Source organism: Bufo bufo, chromosome 1 (genome assembly GCF_905171765.1).
Source record: "Bufo bufo chromosome 1, aBufBuf1.1, whole genome shotgun sequence".
NCBI lineage: Eukaryota > Metazoa > Chordata > Amphibia > Anura > Bufonidae > Bufo > Bufo bufo.
Window position 1 is genome coordinate 345,910,203 of NC_053389.1, and position 26,655 is coordinate 345,936,857.

The window sequence follows — 26,655 nt, forward strand, 5'->3', positions numbered from 1 at the left end:
AGATGTTTAATAGCATGTTTGATTGTTTTTACTTACCGGAAACATTTTGAAGATTTGCAATTTATAAGTCTTTATTCCTTTTCCAATTTTATAGCAAGGTAATATAAGAGTAATATTTCTGAGGTACTGTGCAAACAATATTATCAGTGTCAAGACCCTGAAAGAGAGTAACAATCAATAGATCATCATCAGTCTATCTAATATATAAAGCTGAGTGTATGTATTTATGTATGTATGTCCCCTAAAGGAATTCGCACAGTCGCATTTACGATCACGAAGTTTGGCACACAGGTACATCAGGTGTCCGGGAAGGTTTTAGACCGGGTCTCAGCTCTCTAGCACGTATCGTTCCTAAGATATTCCCAAACCTACATTAGCCAATAGAAGCCTGCAGGTCTTTCTCCTCATATTCCAACTGCCATACACACGGTCACATAACCCTTATCAGCCAATAGAAGCTTTCAGGCCTTTAGTCTCCACATACACACAGTTTTACACCAGGTTTCCATAACAAACCAGCCATTTTTCTTCACTGCTGTAGGTCAGCTTTAAAGGGGCAGAGCGCTGTGGATGACACTGTTAAGGGAGCGGAGTGCTGTGGAGGTCACAGTTAAAGGGAAAGGCTGCCGTGAAGGTACGAGTACGGTCTGCTATGGAGGTCACTGTTAAGGGGCATATTGCTGCAGAGGCCACTGTTAAGGGGGCGGGGTGTTGTGGAAATCACTGTTAAGGAAATGGGGTACTGTGGAGGTCACTAAAAAAGGGGCGGCCGCTGTGGAGGTCACTGTTAAGGGGGCAGGATGCTGTGGAGGTCACTGTTAAAGGGGCGGGGTGCTGTGGAGGTCTTTGTTAAGTGGTGGGTTATTGTGGAAATCACTGTTAAGGAGACTGGGTACTGTGGAGGTAACTAATAAAGGGGTGGCAGCTGTGGAGGACACTGTTAAGGGGAGGGCGCTGTGGATGTTACTGTTAAGCGGGCAGTCTGCTGTGGAGGTCACTGTTAAAGGGGTGGGCACTGTGGAGGTCACTGTTAAGGGAGGAGGGGACTGTGGAGGCCACTATTAAAGGGGAAGCGGGGTACTGTGAGGTCACTGTTAAGGGAGAAGGATACAGTAGAGGTCACTGTTAAGGGAGCGGGGTACTGTGGCAGTCACTGTTAAAGGGGCAGTCGCTGTGGAGGTCTCTGTTAAGGGGGCCAGAAATGATGGAGGTCACAGTTAAGCCGACTGTAACCTATGGTTAAGGGGCAGGTGCTGTAGATGTTACAGTTAAGGGGGTGGGTCCCTGTGGAGGTCACTGCCAAGGGGATGGGGTGCTGTGGAACTCACTTTTAAAGGGGCAGGCTGCTGTGAAGGTCAAAGTTAAGGGGGTGGGCTGCTGTGGAGGTCCTATTTTAAGGAGGCAGGGCACCATGGGGGGGTCAGTTTTAAGGGGTGGGGGGCTGTGGAGGTCACTGTTAAGGGGGCAGGGTACTCTAGATGTCACTGTTATGGGGGATACTGTCGATACCGTATCTTTTAACGACACACACAAACATTAAATTAAATAGATCAAATATACCCGTGCAAAGCCAGGTCCTTCTGCTAGTGCATAATAAAATGTTAATATTTCCATAACTTCCATCCTTGTAGCTGCCACTTCTGGTTATGGCCAGGGTTGCCCACTTCCTTTTCAGTTATTAAAGGGAGTCTGTCACAAGCATTTCACTTTTTTAACCCTTCCCACAGCTCCCTAGCATGCTTACAGTTAATAAAAACGTTACCTCTCGCATCAATCCTGGACTTATAGAACCCTCAAAAACGATCTTTAAAAGATATGCAAATGAGGGCTCGCAAGTACCGAGGGGCGGCGTTACTCTCTTAGGCGCCCTGCTTGCTCAGCCTTCTCATTGCGTCCCCCCGCCCCTTCCTACCCTCTGCCCGCCCATCCTTTCCCTCTGACCGCCTTTGTACTAACTTGTTATTCTGCCGATATCCTGCGCACTCATTCCTTTGGCCGGCGCATGCGCACTGCGATGCCCATTCCTTGTACGGCATCACAGTAACTATTGCGCATGCGCCGGCTAACGACACAGATGGACCGCCTCCTTTGTTGTGTTTTCACGTCGTTAGCTGGCGCATGCGCAATAGTTACTGTGATGCCGTACAAGGAATGGGCATCGCAGTACGCATGCGCCGGCCAAAGGAATGAGTGCGCAGGCGCGGGATATCGGCAGAATAACAAGTTAGTACAAAGGCGGTCAGAGGGAAAGGATGGGCGGGCGGAGGGTAGGAAGGGGCGGGGGGACGCAATGAAAAGGCTGAGCAAGCAGGGCACCTAAGAGAGTAACGCCGCCCCTGGGTACTTGCGAGCCCTCATTTGCATATCTTTTAAAGATCGTTTTTGAGGGTTCTATAAGTCCAGGATTGATGCCAGAGGTAACGTTTTTATTAACTGTAAGCATGCTAGGGAGCTGTGGGAAGGGTTAAAAAAGTGAAATGCTGGTGACAGACTCCCTTTAACCCCAAATTTTTACAGACCTACAGATGTAGAAGGCATTAAAGTAATTCCTACCACATTAAACACTAGCTTATCACACTGCTTTAGGATGTAGCAGGGATTAAAGTAATTCCTGGCATATTAGCACACAAGCTTATCGCGCTGGCTTAGTTTAACAATGTGCAAAGCTTGCTACACTGCATTAACCCACTGATGTTGACGCTTGCTAGATCTAAATTGTGAGGGTTAAGACTCCATGTTGTGTCCTCAGCCTCCATGTTTATATTTCATACTGCAATTTTTTTGTGTTTTGAACTGTGATCTTGTTGTGGCAAGTTACTGTAACTTCAAGGTCACTCCTTGCCCCCACCAATGCTTGTTTCAAAGGAATCTTAACAAGCATCAGGAGTACTAGCATGTGGCTAGCACCCACAGTTAAGATTAAGGAGACAGTCTAGGCCTATAGCCAAGAGATGCTCATTTCAGATTGTGTTTTTAATGAGTTAATGATGTAAATGGTTAACTACGTCTTCAGTTGGAAATGATCCAGAAATTTGCTTTATAACTCTGCTTTCTTTCAATAAAGTTTAGAAACTCTTGAAACACAGCTCTATGCCTGTGTTGGTGTTTCTCTATGGATATCCATAACTTCTAATTCGGAATCCACTCCTCATCCGGCAATGGGTTTTTTGAGGAGGCGGTGGATGTGGTGGTGTAGGTGGAAGCGACGGTGGAGGAGGAGGTAGCCTACACTGGTTTTTGGTTTAAAATTTTATTTTTAAAATTAGGGTACACCCCAAAACATTGGGAAATATAACCTGTGATAACCCCCTCCAGTCATGCTAAACCCACGTTCAGACAATACACTGGCTGCAGGACAGGCCAGCACCTCCAGGAGGTAAAGGGCAAGCTCAGGCCATGTGCCCAATTTGGAGACCCAGAAGTTGCAGGGGCTGACCCCTGTCAGTCAGTTTGTGTAGGCGTGTGAACACTTACTGCCCCACCATGTCGCACGTCCCCGTGATGTTCACGATCCAATTTGATATCTGCTCTATCAACTTTCGATGTTCTTTTATGCGCCTATCATGGTGATCACGGGTGGCGGGGAATCAGAGTTCCAGGCCAGAGAGGGAAAGTGAGAAAGAGATACCACATCCAAGGGAGGATTCATTTTTTCAAATTTAAAATTAGAGTTGAAATATGGGAGAAATTATTAAAGCATAAAAGTGTGACAACTTTTCAAAGTTTAAGCATTGAATGAAAGGATGTGGTGCGCATTAATTACTAAATAATTTATTACATTTTATTCCCTGTCACCTATGCAAAGCAGGTGTTTATTCACGTCTAAAATTGTATAATGTCAACCCAAGAATGTAACAGAAAAATTATTGAAATTTATTAAGCTGTCAACTAGGTAGAGGAGGGGTATATTACACCCAAAAATTGGTGAATTTCACCAGAATATATAACTGACAATTTTTTTAACCTGTCTACTAGGTATAGCAGTGGTACTATACACCCAAAAATTTGTTTATTTCGCCAGAAAATGTAACTGACAATTTTTTTATTTTTTTTTACCGTTCTACTACTAGGTATATCAGTGGTACTATACACCCAAAAATTGGTTAATTTAACCCAAAAAAGTAAATGACAATTATTATTTTTGTTTAACCTGTCTACTAGGTATAGCAGTGGTACTATACACCCAAAAATTTGTTAATTTTACCATAAAATGTAACTGACAAAGTAGTGAAATGATATAAAATAAAACACGTACAAAAAAAAAAAGGATTTATGAGGTGGAGTTCCATATGGAGTAGCAGTTTGAGGAGGCGGTGGACATAGCGGAGTAGGTGGAAGCGGCGGTGGAGGAAGACGAGATAGTCAACACAGGTTTTTGGTTTTAATTTAATTTAGTAAAATTAAGGTACACTCCAAAAGAGTGTGAAATATCCAAAATACAAACATGAGCAATTGCGCTGCAGTATAACAATGGCTGCTTAGTGCCGGTATACATGTCTATTCTGCACAAGGTACGGACAAGTTCTGAGGGATCCATGCCTGGTTCATTTTAATAAACGTGAGCTTGTCCACATTGGCTGTAAACAGGCGGCTGCACTTGTCTGTGATGACGCCCCCTGCCGTGCTAAACACACATTCAGATAATACACTGGCTGCAGGGCAGGCCAGTACCTCCAAGGCGTAAAGGGCAAGCTCAGGCCATGTGCCCAATTTGGAGACCCAGAAGTTGAAGGGGCAGACCCGTCATTCACTACGTGTAGACGTGTGCACACATACTGCTCCACCATGTTGGTGAAATGCTGCCTCCTGCTAAGACGTTCCATATCAGCTGGTGGAGCTGGTTGTTGTGGTATGCTGACAAAGCTTTTACACATTTCGGCCATGCTAACCCTGCCTTCTGAGGTGCTGGCGGTGCCCCAGCTGCGTTGGCGACCTCTTCCTCGTCCTCTGCCTTTGCTTTGTGCTTCCACTGTGCCCCTGCTGTCAGGTGGGAATGCCACCAGCAGCGAGTCTACCAGCGTGCGCTTGTACTCGCGCATCTTACAATCACGCTCTAGAGATGGAATTAAGGACGGTACGTTGTCCTTGTAACAGGGAACCAGCAGTGTGGCCACCCAGTAATCAGCACAATTTAGAATGTGGGCAACTCGGCGGTCATTGCGGAGACACTGCACCATGTAATCGCTCATGTGTGCCAGGCTGCCCAGAGGCAACAAAAAGCTGTCCTCTGTGGGAGGCGTATCGTCTGTGTCCTCTGTATCCCCCCATCCATGCACCAGTGATGGCCATGAGCTGGTCTGGGTGCCACCCTGCTGTGAACATGGTTCCTCCTCCTCCATCTCCTCCTCCTCATCCTCCACCTCCTCATCCTCCAGAACTGTACCCTGGCAGGACAATTGTGTACCTTGGGTTTGTGGGTGCAGGAACCCACCCTCTGAGCCACTTGAAATGACTGGCCGGAAACACTAAGAAATGATCCCTCTTCCTCCTCCTCCTCCTGTGCCACATTATCTCCCATCATCGCCAGGAGCGTTTTTTCAAGGAGGCATAGAAGTGGGATAGTAACGCTGAGAACGGCGTTATCGGCACTGGCCATGTTGGTGGAGTACTCGAAACAGCGCAACAAGGAACACAGGCCTCGCATGGAGGCCCAGTCATTGGTGGTGTAGTAGTGCTGTTCCGCCGAGCGACTCACCCATGCGTGCTACAGCTAAAACTCCACTATCGCCTGCTGCTGTTCGCACAGTCTGGCCAGCATGTGCAATGTGGAGTTCCACCTTGTGGGCACGTCGCATATGAGGCGGTGAGCGGGAAGTCCGAAGTTACGCTGCAGCGTTGACAGGCGAGCAGCAGCAGGGTGAGAACGCCGAAAGCGCGCACAGACGGCCCGCACTTTATGCAGCATCTCTGACATGTCGGGGTATTTTTTATAGAATCTCTGCACCACCAAATTCAGCACATGCGCCAGGCAAGGGATGTGCGTCAAACCGGCTAGTCCCAGAGCCGCTACGAGATTTCACCCATTATCGCACACCACCAGGCTGGGCTTGAAGGGCTGACTGGCACAAACCACTCATCGGTCTGTTGTTCAAGGCCCGTCCACAGCTCCTGCACGGTGTGGGGTATGTCCCCAAACAGATACTTTTTCAAACTGCCTGCTGTTGTGTACCCCTGGCTGTGCTGAAGTTGGTGGTGAAGGTGTTACGCTGACCAGATGAGGAGCTGGTAGAGGATGAGGAAGCAGAGTAGGAGGAGGAAGCAACAGGAGGTAAACTGAAGCGTCCTGCAATCCTCGGTGGTGGAAGGACATGCGCCAAACTGCTATCCGCCTCAGGCCCAGCCGCCACTGCATTTACCCAGTGTGCTGTTATGGAGATATAGCAGCCCTGACCGTGCTTACTGGTCCACGTATCCCTAGTCAGGTGCACCTTGCACAGATGGAGTTGCGCAGTGCACACCTGATTTTGTCCCCTACTTGGTTGGGAAGGTGCACTGTCACTCCAGAGGTGGATGAAGAGGCCGCGACTGCAGCAGAAGAGGAAGCAGGAGGAGCCAGAGACCTTTCTTGGTTTTTGAGGTGTCTACTCCACTGCAGCTTGTGCTTTGCACTTAAATGCCTGGTCATGCAGGTTGTGCTCAGGTTGAGAATGTTTATGCCTCGCTTCAGCCTCTGATTGCACAGCGTGCAAACCACTTGTGTCTTGTCGTCAGCACATTGTCTGAAGAACTGCCACGCCAGGGAACTCCTTGGAGCTGGCTTTGGTGTGCTTGGTCACTTGCTGCGGTGGGCAGTAGGAGGCGTACTGTCTAGAGGACGGCCGCTCCGCTTTTGCACCCTGCTCCCTCTTCTGCTGTGTTAGCGGCTCTGTGCGACCACCGCCTCTTCCTCCGAACTACATAGGTGTCACGACCGCTATCCCAGCAGCAGTCGTGTCGCACCAGACGGAGGGGAAGGGGGACCCTTATCTTTGGATGGGAAATAGAATGGCCACCCCTGACTAACCCTAAGCTGGCACCTGTCTGCCCTGATACCCTAGACGGGGTGTGAACCCGTGCGGCGAGCAGGATGCCTAAACCCTCAGTCGCCCTAACAAGACTGGACTGGGGAAAGGCCGATGGGAGCGCTAGTCACCATCACTCACGTCTAGGAAAACAACAGGGGAAGACAGCAACAAACAAACAACAGCAGAGATAGACTTATCCAGTCACGAGCAGAGAAGGCGATCCCAAACACGACAGTCCACGCCGGACAAGAGCTCCACAGCAACACCATCAAACGATCTCCTTCCAAGGTCAAAGTAGCACTGGAAGTAAGGACTCACCTGAGAAGGATGCCTACAAACTCCCAGTCAGGACAAAAAGGTTCACAAGGCAAAACCCAGATGACATACCCTGAACCACGGAGCAAACTCACAAGCTATCGCGAGTAGCAAGTCGCTGCGACCTTCTCCTCCCAGACCTGTCTGGATCAGTCACAGTCGTGACAGTACCCCCCTTTCTACGAGGGGCCCCTGGACCCTCAAGACCAGGCCTCTCCGGATGGGAGCTATGAAAAGCCCGAATGAGTCTGTCCGCTTTTATCTCTGATGCTGGAACCCACATTCTCTCTTCGGAACCATAACCTTTCCAGTGCACCAGGTACTGAAGAGAGCGGCGAACATATCGTGAATCAACAATCTTTTCTACCTGAAACTCAAGACTGCCATCAACAACCACCGGTGGAGGCGGTAGTGGCAATGGTTCAGGAGGTTCTACATATCTCTTAAGCAGAGATCTGTGGAAGACATTATGGATCCTTAGAGTCTGAGGTAGCTCCAGATGAAAAGCCACCGGGTTAATGATCTTAATTACCCTATAAGGACCAATAAATCTCGGACCTAATTTCCACGAGGGAACCTTCAACTTGATATTTCTGGTAGACAACCACACCAAGTCATTCACCCCAAGGTCCGGACCTTCAGAGCGCTTCCTATCAGCCACACGTTTGTATCTACCACCAATTCTCTTCAAACTTTCTTGCACACTCTGCCACACTGAAGAAAGTGAAGACGCAAATCGTTCCTCCTTGGGAATCCCAGATGGCCCCCCCTCACTAAACGTACAAAACTGAGGATGGAAACCATACGCACCAAAAAATGGTGACTTATCGGTGGATTCTTGACGACGATTATTAATGGCAAACTCGGCTAACGGTAAATAAGATGACCATTCCTCCTGATTTTCGCAAACAAAGCATCTCAAATATGTCTCTAGGTTTTGATTGGTACGTTCAGTCTGACCGTTGGACTGTGGATGGAAAGATGAAGAAAACGACAGATGAACCCCTAAACGAGAACAAAAAGCTTTCCAAAATTTAGAAACGAATTGGGTACCACGATCCGAAACAATATCGGAAGGGACCCGTGAAGCTTCACGATGTGGTCAATAAAAACCTGAGCCAGTGTGTTAGCATTAGGCAATGCGGCAAGAGCAATAAAGTGCACCATTTTACTGAATCTGTCAACAACTACAAGAATAACAGTCTTCCCCGCTGATACTGGTAGATCCGTAATGAAATCCATTGACAGGTGTGTCCAAGGCCTGTTGGGGATGGCCAGAGGTAAAAGACGCCCTGCCGGACGAGTATGATCTACCTTAGAACGAGCACATGTAGCACATGCAGACACAAAATTCAACACCTCCTGGCGCCATTTAGGCCACCAGAACCGACGAGACACTAACTCAGAGGTTGCCCTACTACCTGGGTGTCCTGCCAGTGTGGAGTTATGGTGTTCTTTTAGTATCTCCAGTCGTAAATTTTCTGGCACAAACAGTTTACCCGAGGTGCAGGAGGCCGGGGCGTCCCCCTGAGCTTCCAACACCCTCCCCTCCAAACCTGAGTGTAATGCAGAGACCACCACCCCCTTTTGCAAAATGGGCTCTGGTACCTCAACATCACCCCCTCCAGGAAAACTTCGAGACAATGCATCCGCCTTAGTATTTTTTGCCCCTGGGCGATAGGTTATTACAAAATTAAACCTAGTAAAAAAATAACGACCACCGAGCCTGTCTAGGGGTGAGACGTTTAGCAGACTCCAGATATAATTAGTTTTTGTGATCAGTAATCACCGTGACGGGATGAACCGCCCCCTCCAAAAAATGACGCCACTCCTCAAAGGCCAACTTAATAGCCAAAAGTTCCCTGTTGCCAATATCATAGTTCCTTTCTGCAGTAGACAATTTCTTCGAAAAGAAAGCACACAGACGCCATTCACCAGGGGACGGGCCCTGAGATAGTACTGCTCCCACCCCCACCTCTGATGCGTCAACCTCTACAATAAAATTAAGCGAGACATCTGGCTGTACGAGAATAGGGGCCGAGGTGAATCTCTCCTTCAGAGATGCAAAGGCAGTTTTGGCTGCATGTGACCATTTGGAAAAATCGGATCCCTTTCGGGTCATGTCCGTCAGTGGTTTGACCACCAAGGAATAGTTCTTTATAAACTTTCTATAAAAATTGGCAAACCCCAGGAAGCGTTGCAATGCCTTCAGGTTCTCAGGCAGATCCCAGTCTATAATCGCCCGGACTTTCTCTGGATCCATGCGGAAACCTGAATCTGACAACACATACCCCAGAAATGGCAGTTCTTTTACGGCGAACACACATTTTTCTAACTTAGCAAACTATTTGTTGGTCCTTAATATCTGCAGCACTTGTCTCACATGGATCTTATGTGTATCCAGATCCGGGGAATAGACCAGGATGTCATCAAGATATATCACAACAAATCTCCCGATAAGGTGACTAAAAATATCGTTGACAAAATGTTGGAATACCGCAGGCGCATTAGTAAGACCAAATGGCATGACCAGATTTTCATAATGCCCTTCCGGAGTATTAAAAGCCGTCTTCCACTCATCCCGCTCTTTGATGCGAACCAGGTTATAGGCTCCTCTGAGATGCATTTTGGAGAACCATTTAGCACCAGCAACCTGATTAAAGAGGTCGGGAATGAGAGGAAGAGGATAGGGATCTCGGATAGTTATCCGGTTTAATTCCCGGAAATCCAGGCAAGGACGTAGGCCCCCATCTTTCTTTTTAACGAAAAAGAACCCTGCAGCCACAGGTGAAGAAGAGGGTCTGATGTGTCCCTTAGCCAAACTCTCCGAAATATAATCTTTCATAGCCTTCCTCTCCGGGCCGGAAAGATTGTATAACCGGGTTTTAGGTAGTTTTGCCCCAGGTAATAGATTAATCGGGCAATCATATGGACGATGAGGTGGTAACCCCTGACAACCCTTCTCAGAGAACACATCCATAAAATCTGACAGAAAGGCAGGTAAAGATGTTACAGAGAGTGTAGAGCACCTACTACTCAAGCAGTTGTCCTTACAATGTTCACTCCACTCCACAATCTCCCCGGCCTGCCAATCCACCACTAGATTGTGAGTCACCAGCCAGGGAAGCCCCAATACCATAGGAGCCGGAAGACCGTCCAGGACATAACAAGAGATATGCTCTTTATGGAGGTCCCCTACCTGCAGATGGATATTATGGATGATCTGAGTTAACTCTCTCTGAGTAAGAGGGGAGGAGTCGATGGCAAACACAGGAATAGTTCTGCATACCGGTTCCGGAGTAAAACCCAGAGCCTGAGCAAACCGTGAATCCACCAAGTTGACCCCCGCCCCACTGTCCAAAAAGACGGAACAGATCTCAGTTTTATTGCCCGCCTCAACGGTAGCGGACAACAAAAACTGAGACATGCGTATGGAGGAAACGAATACGCCCAGACTGTTCTCCTCCGCACAATCTGGGGACTCTAGTTTTCCGGCGGCTCTTTTGTTTGTGGTCTCTTGGGTTCTGAGGGACAAACCTTTACAAAATGACCCCTCCCCCCACAACGAAAACAAACCTCTGACCTACGGTGGAACTTAGGAGGATTCACCCGTCTAGTGGCGCCCCCTATTTGCATTGGTTCGACTGGACCATAACAGACCGATCCCTGCCCTATAGAGGCCTCCGTAAAATTTAATAGTCTCTCCCTGAGTCGTCTGTCGATTGTTATGGACAGAGACATAGCAGCCTCAAGAGACCCAAGGACCTCGTATACCGCCAGCTCGTCTTTTAATTTTTCAGACAACCCCTGGCAGAACTGACTCCTAAGGGCCGAGTCGTTCCATAACGTATCAGTAGCCCACCTACGGAATTCGTAACAATATAGTTCAGCAGACCGGTTCTCTTGCCGAAGTCTACGTAGCTTAGACTCAGCCAGTGAGACCCTGTCCGGGTCATCATATACGAGACCCAGGGCTTCAAAAAACTCCTCCACTGATCGTAAGGCCGGAGAGTCTGATGGTAGGGAGAAAGACCAAGCCTGCGGATCTCCTTGCAGGAGAGAAATTACAATGCCCACCCGTTGTTCCTCACCGCTGGAGGATCTAGGGCGTAACCTGAAGAACAATTTGCAAGCTTCTCTGAAGGTTACAAATTGGTCTCTCCCTCCAGAGAACCTATCAGGTAAAGCCACTTTTGGCTCAGGAGTACCTTGGTTTCCCGTAGCAACGGTGGAACCCAAGGATTGCTGCTGCAGCACAGTTGCTTTTAATCCTGCCACTTCAAGGGATAACCCCTGTAATTGTTTCGCCAAAACCGAAACCGGATCCATAGTGGAACAGACAAAATACAAAGCAAAACAGCAAGCAAAAAAAAAAAGAAAAAAAAAAAGAAATGTCAATTTTTTTTTTTTTTAAAAAGGCCAGATATACTGTCACGACCGCTATCCCAGCAGCAGTTGTGTCGCACCAGACGGAGGGGAAGGGGGACCCTTATCTTTGGATGGGAAATAGAATGGCCAACCCTGACTAACCCTAAGCTGGCACCTGTCTGCCCTGATACCCTAGACGGGGTGTGAACCCGTGCGGCGAGCAGGATGCCTAAACCCTCAGTCGCCCTAACAAGACTGGACTGGGGAAAGGCCGATGGGAGCGCTAGTCACCATCACTCACGTCTAGGAAAACAACAGGGGAAGACAGCAACAAACAAACAACAGCAGAGATAGACTTATCCAGTCACGAGCAGAGAAGGCGATCCCAAACACGACAGTCCACGCCGGACAAGAGCTCCACAGCAACACCATCAAACGATCTCCTTCCAAGGTCAAAGTAGCACTGGAAGTAAGGACTCACCTGAGAAGGATGCCTACAAACTCCCAGTCAGGACAAAAAGGTTCACAAGGCAAAACCCAGATGACATACCCTGAACCACGGAGCAAACTCACAAGCTATCGCGAGTAGCAAGTCGCTGCGACCTTCTCCTCCCAGACCTGTCTGGATCAGTCACAGTCGTGACAATAGGTCCCTCGCATGACCTTGATTCCATGTGGGGTCGAGGACCTCATCGTCCTCCACATCATCTTCCACCTAGTCTTCACCCCTGCCTTCCTTGTCGGTCTGCACACTTTCGAAAGCCCCAGAAGTTGGCACCTGTGTTTCATCATCATCCGAGACGTGCTGCAATGGTCCTCCCATGTACTCATCTTAAAAAATAAGTGGTTGGGCATCAGTGCACTCAATCTCTTCCACTTCTGGGGCAGGGCTAGGTGGATGGCCCTGGGAAAACCTGCTAACAGAGTCATCAAAAAGCAGAAGAGACTGCTGCATGACTTGGGGCTCAGACTGCTTGGCTGATTTGCAAGGGGGTGAGGTGAAAGACTGATGGACATCGGCTGCAGGTGCCAACTGTTGTCTTTCAGCAGGAGACTGGGTGGGAGACAATGTGAAGGAACTGGATCCACTGTCAGCAACCCAATCTACTATCGCCTGTACTTGTTCAGGCCTCACCATTCGTAGAGCAGCATTAGGCCCGACCAAATACCACTGCAGGTTTTGTCGCCTACTCGCACCTGAGGAAGGGGTTTGACTTGTGCGTGTAGCTGGCACAGATCGACCACGTCCTCTGCCTGCAACAGGAGCTCCACCAGCAGCACCACGACCTGGGCCACGTCCCTTATTTGACGCTCTCCTCATATTTTTCAAATTTAGGATCTTGCCCTAAATGGGTGTTAAATTAATAGTAGAAAAGAACGACAGTATGTAAAGGGTGTATCTCTCACGGTCTGAACCAGTGTAGGCCTGAAGTAAATATTTATTTGCACAAAATGGCTGTATTTCAAATGGCTGTATTTCAAATGCCTGATTCAAACCCCTGTATGAACCAGTGTAGGCCTAAATTAAATATTTCTTTGCCCAAAATGGCTGTATTTCAAATGGTGTATTTGAAATGGCTGTATTTCAAATGCCTGATTCAAACCCCTGTATGTAGAGGGGGTATCTCACAGGGCCTGAACCAGTGTAGGCCTGAAGTAAATATATATTTGCACAAAATGGCTGTATTTCAAATGACTGTATTTCTAATGCCTGATTCAAACCCCTGTATGTAGGGGGGTATCTCACACAGTCTGAACCAGTGTAGGCCTGAAGTAAATATATCTTTGCACAAAATGGCTGTATTTCAAATGGCTGTATTTCAAATTCCTGATTCAAACCCCTGTATGTAGAGGGGGTATCTCACATGGTCTAAACCAGTGTAGGCCTGAAGTAAATATTTCTTTGCACAAAATGGCTGTATTTCAAATGGCTGTATTTCAAATCCCTGATTCAAACCCCTGTATGTAGAGGAGGTATCTCACAGGGCCTGAACCAGTGTAGGCCTAAATTAAATATTTCTTTGCCCAAAATGGCTGTATTTCTAATAGCTGTATTTCAAATCCCTGATTCAAACCCCTGTATGTAGAGGGGGTATCTCACAGGCTGTATTTCTAATGCCTGAAAAGTGTGTTTTTCAAACCACAGAAAATGATGGGTGTATTTCTAGCTTAAATTGCACACTGACTAATACAGATGTTGCAGATTGCCAAAAAAGTCTTTTTTTGGTAACAGAATATGAAAGCTGTATATAATAAACTTGAATTTAACACTTGCAGATCTGGAATATACAGTTTTTTGAAAAAAAAATAGTGTTTTTAAAACCCCAGAAAATGATGGGTGTATTTCTACCTTAAATTGCACACTGACTAATCCAGATGTTGTAGTTTGCCCAAAAAAAAATTGTGATTTGCAATGTCCCAAAAGCTCAGAGGCAGTGCTGGTGCACTGAGCTTGCATAAAATGGCCGCCGCCGCCGCCACCCACCTAACTAACAGAATTATAAAAGTAAATTCTTTTTTTTGGTCAATGGCCTCAGGGCAGGGTAAAACGATTGTGTCCTGCACCCACACAACTATTTCTAGGTAGATCGCTGAGTTAGATTCTCTCCTATTCTCTCCCTGAAATCACAAGTCCAGCAGTATCCTCTCCCTACACTTGTAATTGCAGAGTGACGTGCAGCGCTACGTGACTCAAGCTTATATAGAGCCTGGGTCACATGCTGCTCTGGCCAATCACAGCCATGCCATTAGTAGGCATGGCTGTGATGGCCTCTTGGGGCAAGTAGTATGACGCTTGTTGATTGGTTGCTGTGCAGCCTTTCAAAAAGCGCCAAGAAAGCACCGAACCCTAACTTTTACGGAAATGTTCGGGTCCGGCGTCCAAAAATCCTAAAGTTCGGTACGAACCCGAACTTTACAGTTCGGGTTCGCTCAACCCTACTCATAAAATGTTTTGTCTCACTCTCATTTCTTCTTGTTGCATGTTGAAGCTCTACTTGGAACCTTGTTAAGATCCAACAATGTAAAATATGATTTTTTGCCATTTTTCAAGTGGTCTTAAACTTTTGATCAGGATTGTACTAAATGGTAAAACACTGGGTAACACTGACATGGAGAAGGACTTAGAAATTTTAGTGGACAGCAAACTTAGGCTACTTTCACACTTGCGTTCGGAGCGGATCCGTCTGGTGTATGCACCGACGGATCCGCTCCTATAATGGAAACGATGGGATCCATTCAGGACGGATCCGTCTGCATTATATTTCAGAAAAAATTCTAAGTGTAACAGTTAGACGGATCCGTCCAGACTTTGCATTGAAAGTCAATGTGGGACGGATCCGTTTGAAATTGCACCATATTGTGTCAACTTCTAACGGTTTCGTCCCCATTGATTTACATTGTAAGTCTGGACGGATCCGTCTAACTGTTACACTTAGAATTTTTTCTGAAATATAATTCAGACGGATCCGTTCTGAACGGATCCCATCGTTTCCATTATAGGAGCGGATCCGTCGGTGCATACACCAGACGGATCCGCTCCGAACGCAAGTGTGAAAGTAGCCTAAGTTTGCTGTCCACTAAAATTTCTAAGCTGCAAGCTGCGTTCGGGTGTCCGCCTGCTGAGCGGAACGGAGGCCAAACGGTGCCAGACTGAGGCATTCTGAGCGGATCCGCATCCACTCAGAATGCATTTGGGCTGTATGGATCCGTTCGGGGCCGCTTGTGAGAGCCTTCAAACGGAACTCACAAGCGGAACCCCGAACGCAAGTGTGAAAGTAGCCTTAACTGTAGAAACCAGTGTCAGGCAGCTGCTGCCAAGGGCAATAGGATTATGGATTGCCTTGAAAGGGGCATAAATGAGAACATCGTCCCTTCACTTTACAATTCACTAGTCGGACCGTATATGGAGTATTGTGTACAATTCTGGGCTCCTGTGCACAAGACAGACAAAGCAGAGCTGGAGAGGGTTCAGGAGGGCAAGTAAATGTAATAACTGGAATGGGTGGACTACTGTACCCTAAAAGATTATCAAAAATAGAGTTATTCACTTTAGAAAAAAGACGACTAAGGGGAGATCCAATAACTATACATAAATATATCAAAGGTCAGTACAGAGATCTTTCCCATCATCTATTTATCCTGAGGACTGTGATGATGGGACATGCGTCAGGAAAGAAGGTTTCTACATAAACATAGAAGAGGATGCTTTACGGTAAGAGTAGTGAGACTATGGAACTCTCTGTCTGAGGAGGTGGTGATGGTGAATTCGCTAAAAGAGTTCAAGAGGGGCCTGGATGCATTTCTGGAGTGTAATTACAGATGATAGTTACTAGATTTCTGGAGAAGGATCATTGATCCAGGTAGTTATTCTGATTGCCTGACTGGAGTCAGAAGGAATTTTTTTCTCCTAAAATGAGGAAAATTGGATTCTACCCCACAAGGTTTTTTGCCTTCTTCTGGATCAACTTGCAGGATAACAGGCTGAACTGGATGGACAGATGTCTTTTTTCAGCCTATGCTAAATCACAAGTAGTGCACAGAATGCCTCCCAGAGCCTGTCACCAGATATTTATTGCTCTCTTGTCTGTATACACCTACATAATGATTATCTCTCTGCACACACAGGATACATTTTATGTTTCCTAAGATTTGCTTAATGTTCAATTTGGTGACTTTTTCAAAAACTTCTGTTCCGACCTCAATCGATTCATTACGAATCAAAGATATTCCAATTCCTTTATAACACCTTCTAGTTTCCCAGAACTCAGATTTTTTTTATTTTTATGAAAAGATGTTATATCTTTTTGTTCATTTTATTTATTTATTTTTACAAATTTTTGCTCTCCCCTTCCCCCCCATGAGCTCTTGAAGGCAATGTCAGGAATAGCAAATAATGTCAGAGTGACACTGACATATATAGCTATGGGTAAATGTATGGTTGGTAGTGATTAAAAAAACAGAGGAGGACATTTATAAAACTAGATTTGTCTGGTTTTTGGCGCAAAAATGTCGCTTGACAAGCCGATTGTGACATTTTGCAACACTAAGGACCCACAACACTTTTTAAAGTGTTCTATGCTTAACCCCTTCAATACTAAAACAGTTATCTGTCACGGATGTAGTAGGGGAGAACACCAAAAGACAACAAGACGGAAGGGAAAAGACACTAGGCCTCACCGCTAGGGAAGGAAAAGGGTCACCACCTATGAAACCCTGCTCCTGACCCTAACTCCTATCCGTATGGGCACCTCTTGATGGTAGAGATGCCCATACACAGGAACCTAGAAAGCCCTGGTGGCCCTCAGATGCCCTAGACTTAATGACGGGGCAGAGACAACCTGCTCCTTCCCTGGTGAAGGAACCGGCGTCTCACTGAGGCCTAGTAAACAACAGAGGGGGGGGGGAATACAAAACACAACAAGCGGAACACTTAACTTCTAAGGGTGATGGATGATCAGGACTTCAACTAGAACCACACTTCAGCTCTTCCAACACCAAATAAAGCTATCTAGAGCAAGGAGTGATGGGTGAAGTCAAACTAAATAGGGGGAGGTAAAGGTCACATGATCCACACCTGAACAGGAGGTGTGGACATACAAGCAACACACAGACAAAGTGAAACCAAAAGATGCTGTCAGATCACTAATGAGCAGATAATGTTTCAGACCTTCTCAAACCTGTCACCGGTGTGACAGTACCCCCCCTTCTACGGGTGACCTCAGGGCACCCAGGACCAACCTTATCAGGATGAGCTCTGTGGAATGCTCTCACCAGACGGCTAGCATTAACATCGGTCGCTGGAACCCACATCCTCTCCTCTGGTCCGTACCCTCTCCAATGAACGAGATACTGGAGGGATCTCCGGAGAACTCGGGAGTCCACAATCCTGCTGATCTGAAATTCCAAATTGCCATCCACCATGACAGGAGCGGGAGGCAAGGAGGACGACTCAACAGGTTCAACACATTTCTTTAACAACGATTTATGAAATACGTTATGGATTTTTAATGCCTGAGGAAGTTCAAGACGGAAGGCTACAGGGTTAACAGTGGCAGTGATCTTATATGGACCAATAAATCTTGGTCCCAACTTCCAAGAAGGTACCTTAAGTTTAATGTTTCTTGTAGACAGCCACATAGAATCACCCACTCTCAGGTCCGGACCACTCATACGTCTCCTGTCAGCCGCACGCTTATACCTGTTGCCCATCTTTTCCAGGTTATTTGGGATTTTTCGCCAAATAGAAGACAAAGAAGAGGAAAATCGTTCCTCCTCAGGAATGCCGGAATTATGAGCACCAGAAAATGTACCAAACTGTGGATGGAACCCATATGCCCCAAAAACGGCGACTTATCAGTGGATTCCTGTCTACGGTTATTTATAGCAAACTCAGCTAACGACAAAAATGAAGATCATTCTTCCTGATTCTCTGAAACAAAACATCTCAAGTAAATCTCCAGATTCTGATTAGTGCGCTCCGTCTGTCCGTTCGACTGAGGATGAAAAGCCGAAGAGAAGGACAATTGTACACCCAGACGAGTACAGAACGCTCTCCAGAATCTGGAAACAAACTGAGTCCCTCTATTGGACACCACATCAGAGGGAATGCCATGTAGTTTCACGATGTTGTCGACAAACACCTGGGTAAGAGTTTTAGCATTGGGTAGACTAGGTAATGCAATAAAGTGTGCCATTTTACTAAAAAGATCGACAACCACCAGAATCACGGTCTTTCCTGAAAAATTCGGTAAATCCGTGATAAAATCCATGGACAAATGGGTCCAAGGTCTGGACGGGATGGGCAATGTAAGCAGAGATCCGGAAGGCTGAGTATGTGTCACCTTAGCACGTGCACAGGTACCACAGGCTGACACATAGTCCTCAATACACTTACGCAACCCCAGCCACCAGAATCTGCGAGAGATGAGATTGATAGTCGATCTGCTCCCAGGGTGCCCAGCAAGCACCGTACAGTGATGTTCCTCAAACACCTTGTGACGTAATTCGGGGGAACAAACAATTTCCCCTGAGGACAAGAGTCCGGAGCATCCTCCTGTGCCTCCAACACCCTGGCCTCAAGATCAGGATAAAGAGCGGAAATAACTACCCCTTCAGATAAAATGGGACTAGGGTCATTAGACTCACCCCCCCAGGAAAGCTACGTGACAAAGCATCCGCCTTGACGTTCTTAACCCCAGGGCGGTAATCGACGATGAAGTTAAATCTGGTGAAAAACAATGACCATCTGGCCTGCCTTGGGTTCAGTCGCTTAGACGACTCCAAGTAGGCCAGATTCTTGTGATCCGTAATTACCGTAATAGGATGAATTGCTCCTTCCAACCAATGCCACCATTCCTCGAATGCCAACTTAATGGACAGCAATTCCCTATTCCCCACAGTCAAAAGTTTTTTAGAGAAAAATGCACATGCGCGCCATTTACTGGGTGAAGGATCCTGCGACAATATTGCTCCTACCCCAACCTCTGACGCGTCAACCTCAACAATAAATAGCTGAGACACGTCCGGTTGCACCAGAATAGGGGCCGAAGCAAAACACTCTTTCACAGCAGAAAATGCCTGTAATGCCGCATCAGACCAGATAGAAATATCAGCACCCTTCCTAGTCATGTCTGTTAAAGGTTTAACCACCGATGAATAGTTCAAGATAAATTTACGGTAGTAAATAAACGGTAGTGGTAAACCCCAAAAACTGCATAAGCGCTTTCAGATTTTCGTGTCGATCCCAGTCCAACACGGCACAGACCTTTCTCAGGATCCATACGAAAACCTGAGGATGATAGCAGGTAACCCAGAAATTGCACTTCCTGTACAGCAAATACACACTTTTCCATCTTAGCATACAACTTATTCTCTCTTAGGATCTGTAACACCTGTTTCACATGATCCTTATGAGTCTCCATATTAGGCGAATAAATTAGTATGTCATCAAGGTATACAACGACAAACCTCCCCACCAGATGATGAAAGATGTCACTGACAAAGTGTTGAAAAACCGCAGGAGCATTGGTTAACCCAAAGGGCATGACCAGGTTTTCAAAATGACCCTCAGGGGTGTTAAATGTGGTCTTCCACTCATCCCCCTCCTTGATCCTTACCAGATTATATGCCCCCCTAAGATCCAATTTAGAGAACACCTTGGCACCAACAATCTGACTAAACAAATCCGAAATCAAAGGAAGGGGGTAAGGATCACGGACGGTAATACGATTGAGCTCACGGAAGTCCAGACATGGTCTAAGGGTACCATCCTTTTTCTTTACAAAGAAAAATCCAGCAGCCACTGGGGACTTGGATGGTATAATATGTCCCTGTCACGGCTGAGGATGGGGAAAACCCTCAGCCGTGTGATGATAGAAGATGGTGGTCGCTGCTAGGCCAGGACAGGAATCAGGGAGCAGGTCACCTCCTATTACGTCCCTAATACTGACCCTGACTCCTAGCTGTATGAGCCGACCCTGATGGTCGGAGGGCTCATACTCCGGAACCTTGGGGTCCCTACTAGCCCTCAGGGTGGCCCTGAACTAGGAGCAGGGTAAGACGACCTGTTCCTCCTAGATACGGATGAACAGGAGTCTCACTGGCCAAGCTGCAAAGAAAGGGGAACATAAACAGCTTATGGCAATGGCAGGTAAATGCAACTAGTACAACACCTACCTGCCACAGACACACAGCCTGGAACCCATGTACAAGTGCTGCTGTCCACAACAATACAAACGGACACAGCACACACCACACATCCCACAGGAACCCAGGAAACCATAGCTGCAATAAACAGAGACCAAAGAAACATCTTCATAACATATCATACAAAAACTTAAACTTATGACCACAAGGGTGGCCCTCACTGGCAGATGGTATATAACCAGGAGGATGACTCCAGCTAACCATGGCTGAAGTACCCCTCAGAGTCTGGCATCCAGCAGGAGCTAAATAGCCCCAAGTGGCCACACCCACACACAGACACACCCAGTGTTCACACACAAGGAAGGGAGTCAACCCTTCCTACACCAGGCAAGGGAAGACTGCCACTTAAAGGGGAAGTGTACAAACAACAATCAAAGTGCAGCTGTTACCGCCGGCAATGACATGCATGGCAACCATGTCCTGGGAACCAGCCAGGAGGCCGAGACACTGCCACCACATGTATACAACACCACACGTTGCCACGGGCAGCCACAAGTGAAGGAAAGAGTCACAGTGCACACATACACAACCTCGTGCACAAACAAACCAGGAAAGTGCACACATAAAAAGAGAGGTTGCCAGGTGAAACCGCATGCACTTAACAGCAAGCTGCCTAGCAACAGCTCAGGCTGCTATGCTGCCAAATACAAACATGTTGCCAGTGGCAACCACACGTGAGGCAACATAAAAGCAGCCCTCACCATGTGGTTGGCAACAAAACCAAAACCGCAGGCAACTGCATGCGGATAAGGAGTCACGACCATAACCATGGTCGTGACAGTCCCTTTGCCAAACTCTCGGTGATATACTCTCAAATAGCCTTTCTTTCGGGTTCCGAAAGATTATACAACCGAGATTTGGGCAATTTAGCTCCGGGAATAAGATTGACGGGACAGTCATACTCCCGGTGTGGAGGCAACTCCTGATTACCACTCTCAGAAAACACATCAGAAAATTCAGAAATGAACGAGGGTACAGTTTTAGTGGTAACCATAGAGAACAATGCATTAAGACAGTTGTCCATGCAAAAATCACTCCACTCGAGAATCTGTCTCGCTTGCCAATCGATGTTAGGGTTATGTTTGCTTAACCATGGTAAGTCCAACACCAACAGAGCAGGCAGACCCTCCAACACATAACAGGAGATAGATTCCTGATGCAAATCACCTACTCTTAAATGAATGTCATTCACTACCTGCGACAGGCATTTTTGGGCGAGAGGTGCTGAGTCAATTGCAAAGACAGAAATACTATTCTCTAATGCATTAGTAGTCAACCCGTGAATGCGTACAAACTGTCCATCAATCAAGTTAACTCCTGCCCCACTGTCGATAAAAGCTTTGATTTTCACAGTTTTGGACTCTAGCGCCACCTTGGCTGACAGGAGAAAACGGGTACTACCAGTAAAAAACAAAAGTAGGTTTTCTTGCTGCCCACCCACACTACCAATAGTAATTTGGGGATTAAACTTTTTTTTCCTTTGGTTTACACCTTGATGCTGCAAGTATTCACAAAATGTCTCTTCTTGCCACAACAAAAACAGACTCCTTTCACATGACCCAAGCTTTTGCCAGTAGTTCCAGGAGTAGCTCCTCCTAACTGCATAGGCTCATCACAAGGCACAACCACCCGAGTCTCTCCACCATAAGTGTCAAAGGAAGCAGTACCCTTATTGGATAGTACGTTCTGAAGGTGAGGACCCCTAGATCTCTCCCTCAGGCGTCTATCAAGACGTACAGCAAGAGACATAGCTGCTTCCAATGACTCAGGATTTTCATGAAAAGCCAATGCGTCCTGCAGTCTCTCAGAGAGACCCTGGCAGAATTGGCTACGGAGAGCAGAATCGTTCCACTCTGTATCCGTAGCCCATCTCCTAAATTCAGAGCAAAAGGTCTCCGCAGAACGTTCTCCCTGCCGCAAACCCCGTAACTTGGTCTCGGCCTGAGAGATCCGATCCGGGTCATCATAGATAAGACCCAAGGCTCTAAAGAATTAATCTACCGACCGGCAGAGAAAAAGCCCAAGATTAGGCGTCCTCTTTAAGTAATGAAATAATCATACCCACACGTTGACACTCATCACCAGAAGAGTATGGACGAAGCCTAAAGTATAATTTACATGACTCCCTGAACCGGATGAAATTGTCACTACCCCTGGAAAACCTGTCCGGGAGAGCTACCTTCGGTTCAGGGCAGGCCTGGAACCCACCACCGGAACCAGCAGCCTGTGGGCTCTGAATCTGCAAAACCATCGCACGGAGGTCTGCTACCTCCAAAGTCCGATTCTGCATCTGTTCGACCAGTGCAGTCATAGCATCCATAGCTGCACAGATCAGAACAAAAAATGGCGGTATGGGCTCTGGATAATATCACGGATGTAGTAGGGTAGAACACCAAAAGACAACAAGACGGAAGGGAAAAGACACTAGGCCTCACCGCTAGGGAAGGAAAAGGGTCACCACCTATGAAACCCTGCTTCTGGCCCTAACTCCTATACGTATGGGCACCTCTCGATGGTAGAGATGCCCATACACAGGAACCTAGAAAACCCTGGTGGCCCTCAGATGCCCTAGACTTAATGACAGGGCAGAGACAACCTGCTCCTTCCCTGGTGAAGGAACCAGCGTCTCACTGAGGCCTAGTTACCAACAGAGGGGGGGAGGAATACAAAACACAACAAGCGGAACACTTAACTTCTAAGGATGATGGATGATGGATGATCAGGACTTCAACTAGAACCACACTCCAGCTCTTCCAAAGCCAAAGCTATCCAGAGCAAGAAATGATGGGTGAAGTCAAACTAAATAGGGGAAGGTAAAGGTCACATGATCCACACCTGAACAGGAGGTGTGGACATACAAGCAACACACAGACAAAGTGAAACCAAAAGATGCTGTCAGATCACTAATGAGCAGATAATCTTTCAGATCTTCTCAAACCTGTCACCGGTGTGACATTATCATTATAAGGACCAAGCCACATTTTGCAAATGTGACATGTTTTAATTTATGTGATAATAACTCTGGAATGCTTTTACTTATCTAAGCGATTTTGAGATAGTGTACTTCATGTTAGTGATAAATTTCAAGTCAATATGTTTTACCTTATGTTTTTTAAAAAAAATCCCAAATTTATGGACAATTTTGAAAAATTTACTATTTTCTAGATTTGAATTTCTTTGGTTTTAAGAAGCATATTGATACCTTATAAAATAGTTATTATTTAACATTCACCATATGTTTACTTTATGTTGAAAGAATTTTGTAAATGTCACTTAATTTTTTGGATGTTAGAAGGTTTTGAATTTTAGAAGCAATTTTGAAAATTTTAAAGAAAATTTCCAAACTCTTTTTTTAGGACCAGATCGGTTTTGAAGTCATGTTGTGGGGCTTATACAGGTGAAAATTAGAATATTGTGCAAAAGTCTATTTATTTCAGTAATGCAAATTAAAAGGAATTGCATTAATGCAGCTTAAAAATAAAAATTTTGTGAAAAGGTTCAATAATCTAGGCTCAAAGTGTCACACTCTACTCAGCTAATTAATCCATATCCCCTGAGCAAAGGGTACCTCAAAATTGTGACTTTGGGATTTCATAAGCTATAAGCCATAATCATCCAAATATAACAAATAAAGGCTTGAAATATCTCACTTTGCATGTAATGAGTCTCTCATACGGTATGTTAGTTTCACCTTTTAAGTTGCATTACTGAAATAAATGAACTTTGCACGATATTCAAATTTTCACCTGTAATAGGATGAAAGGTGGATTAGTCGGGCAGCAGAGTTGAGGATAGATTGGAGGGGTGCGAGAGTGCTAGATGGAAGGCCACAGAGGAGAATGTTGCAGTAGTCTAGGCGGTAGATGATGAGGGCATGTACAAGCATTTTCGCAGATTCAAAGTTAAGGAAAGCAAGGATGCGGGAGATGTTTTTAAGTTGGAGGCGGCAGGTGGTGGAAAGGGCTTGGATATACGGTCGGAAGGAAAGGACAGAATCCAAGGTCACTCCAAGGCAGCAGACTTTGTTGACCAGGGAGAGTGTGCAGCCATTGATCATTATAGATATGTCTGTTGGGGGGGTTTGAACAAGATGGGGGAAAGATTATGAATTCTGTCTTATCCATGTTAAGTTTTAGAAAGCGAGAGGCGAACAAGGATGATATAGAAGATAGACATTGTGGGATTCTAGATAGTAAGGTGGTGATGTCTGGACCAGAGAGGTAAATTTTTGTGTCGTCAGCGTAGGAGTGATACTGAAAGCCATGGCACTCTATGAGCTGTCCCAGGCCAAAAGTGTAGATGGAGAAGAGCAGGGGTCCTAGGACAGAGCCTTGCGGGACACCAACAGAGAGGAAATGAGACAAGGAGGTGGTGGGAGACGCTAAACGTCCGATCTGTGAGGCCAGCATATGTCTGGCCTGGATAGAGGTCTGGTAGATATATGAGTAAGAGTAGTGTAGTCCACGAAGGCAATTGCTGTCAGTAGGCAGCACACTGTGGAATTAACAGTGTGCACTATTTGAGTATAGACGATGCCATAATAATAAAAAAAGACAAGAGAGAAACAGCTACAAGTGTAGAGTGCCCTCTAGTGGATGTACCTAATAATCAGACCTAATGCGACTATCAATACATATAAGGCAGGCATAGCTGATAATTTTAACTTTAGAGTTCTAGATATTTTTTAAGGACAAGAATAGAGTTGAGCGAACACCTGGATGTTCGGGTTCGACGAGTTCGGCCGAACTTTCGAAAAATGTTCGGGTTCGGGATCCGAACTCGACCCGAACTTCATCCCGAACCCGAACCCCATAGAAGTCAATGGGGACCCGAACTTTTGGGCACTAAAAAGGCTGTAAAACACACCCGGAAAGGGCTAGAGGGCTGCAAAAGGCAGCAAAATGTAGTTAAATCCCCTGCAAACAAATGTAGATAGGGAAATGATGAGTTAACATAAAATAAATAAAAATTAAACAATATTAATTGGAGTGGGGTCCCATAGCACAGAATCAGGCTTCAAGTCACCCACCAATGGAGAAGGTCACTTACTATTATTTTGACCACAGCACCCAGACAAAGGAGAGAGGTCCCACAGCAGAGAACCAGGCATCATATCACCCACCACAGGAGTAGGCCACCATTTAGTTACTTTGACCCCTACACCCAGACGGAGGAGAGAGGTTACACAGCAGAGAATCAGGCATTTAGATCACCCACCACAGGAGTAGGCCACCATTGAATCAGACCCCGGCAACCATGTCAGATGGCACAAGCATAAGCTTTATATCAATCAGCACAGGAGAAGGCGACTTTGACAGACTTTGACCCCTACACCCGGACGGAGGAGAGAGGTTTCAAAGCAGAGAATCAGGCATTTAGATCACCCACCACAGGAGTAGGCCCCAATTTAATGGGACCCCGGCAACCATGTCAGATGGCACAACCATCAGCTTCATATCAATCAGCACAGGAGAAGGCGACTTTGAAAGACTTTGACCCCTACACCCAGACGGAGGAGAGAGGTTTCACAGCAGAGAATCAGGCATTTAGATCACCCACCACAGGAGTAGGCCCCCATTGAATCAGACCCTGGCAACCATGTCAGATGGCACAACCATCAGCTTTATATCAATCAGCACAGGAGAAGGCGACTTTGAAAGACTTTGACCCCTACACCCAGATGGAGGAGAGAGGTTTCACAGCAGAGAATCAGGCATCATATCAACCACCACAGGAGATGCCACCATTTAGTTACTTTGACCCCTGCACCCAGGAAGAGGAGAGAGGCACCACAGCACATATTCTGGCATCATATCAGCCACCACAGGAGAAGCCACCATTGAGTTACTTTGACCCCCGCACCCAGGAAGAGGAGAGAGGCACCACAGCACATATTCTGGCATCATATCAGCCACCACAGGAGAAGCCACCATTGAGTTACTTTGACCCCCGCACCCAGGAAGAGGAGAGAGGCACCACAGCACATATTCTGGCATCATATCAGCCACCACAGGAGAAGCCACCATTGAGTTACTTTGACCCCTGCACCCAGGAAGAGGAGAGAGGCCCCACAGCACATATTCTGGCATCATATCAGCCACCACAGGAGAAGCCACCATTTAGTTACTTTGACCCCTTCACCCAAACAGAGGAGAGAGGTTCCACATCAGAGAATCAGGCATCATATCAACCACCACAGGAGTAGGCCACAATTTAATGGGACCCCGGCAACCATGTCAGATGGCACAACCATCAGCTTCAT

At 46.5% G+C, this 26,655-nt stretch overlaps 1 protein-coding gene across 2 annotated transcripts in view; it reads right to left on the bottom strand.

Annotated features, from left to right (window-relative positions):
• Positions 1-26,655, bottom strand: part of SLC23A1 (solute carrier family 23 member 1) — a 434,941-nt gene that overhangs the window by 178,691 nt on the left and 229,595 nt on the right. For both annotated transcript variants that reach the window (XM_040442715.1, XM_040442724.1), the window contains exon 7: positions 37-157. In XM_040442715.1, coding sequence (XP_040298649.1) covers positions 37-157 — 121 coding nt within the window. The remainder of the gene's footprint in view (positions 1-36; positions 158-26,655) is intronic.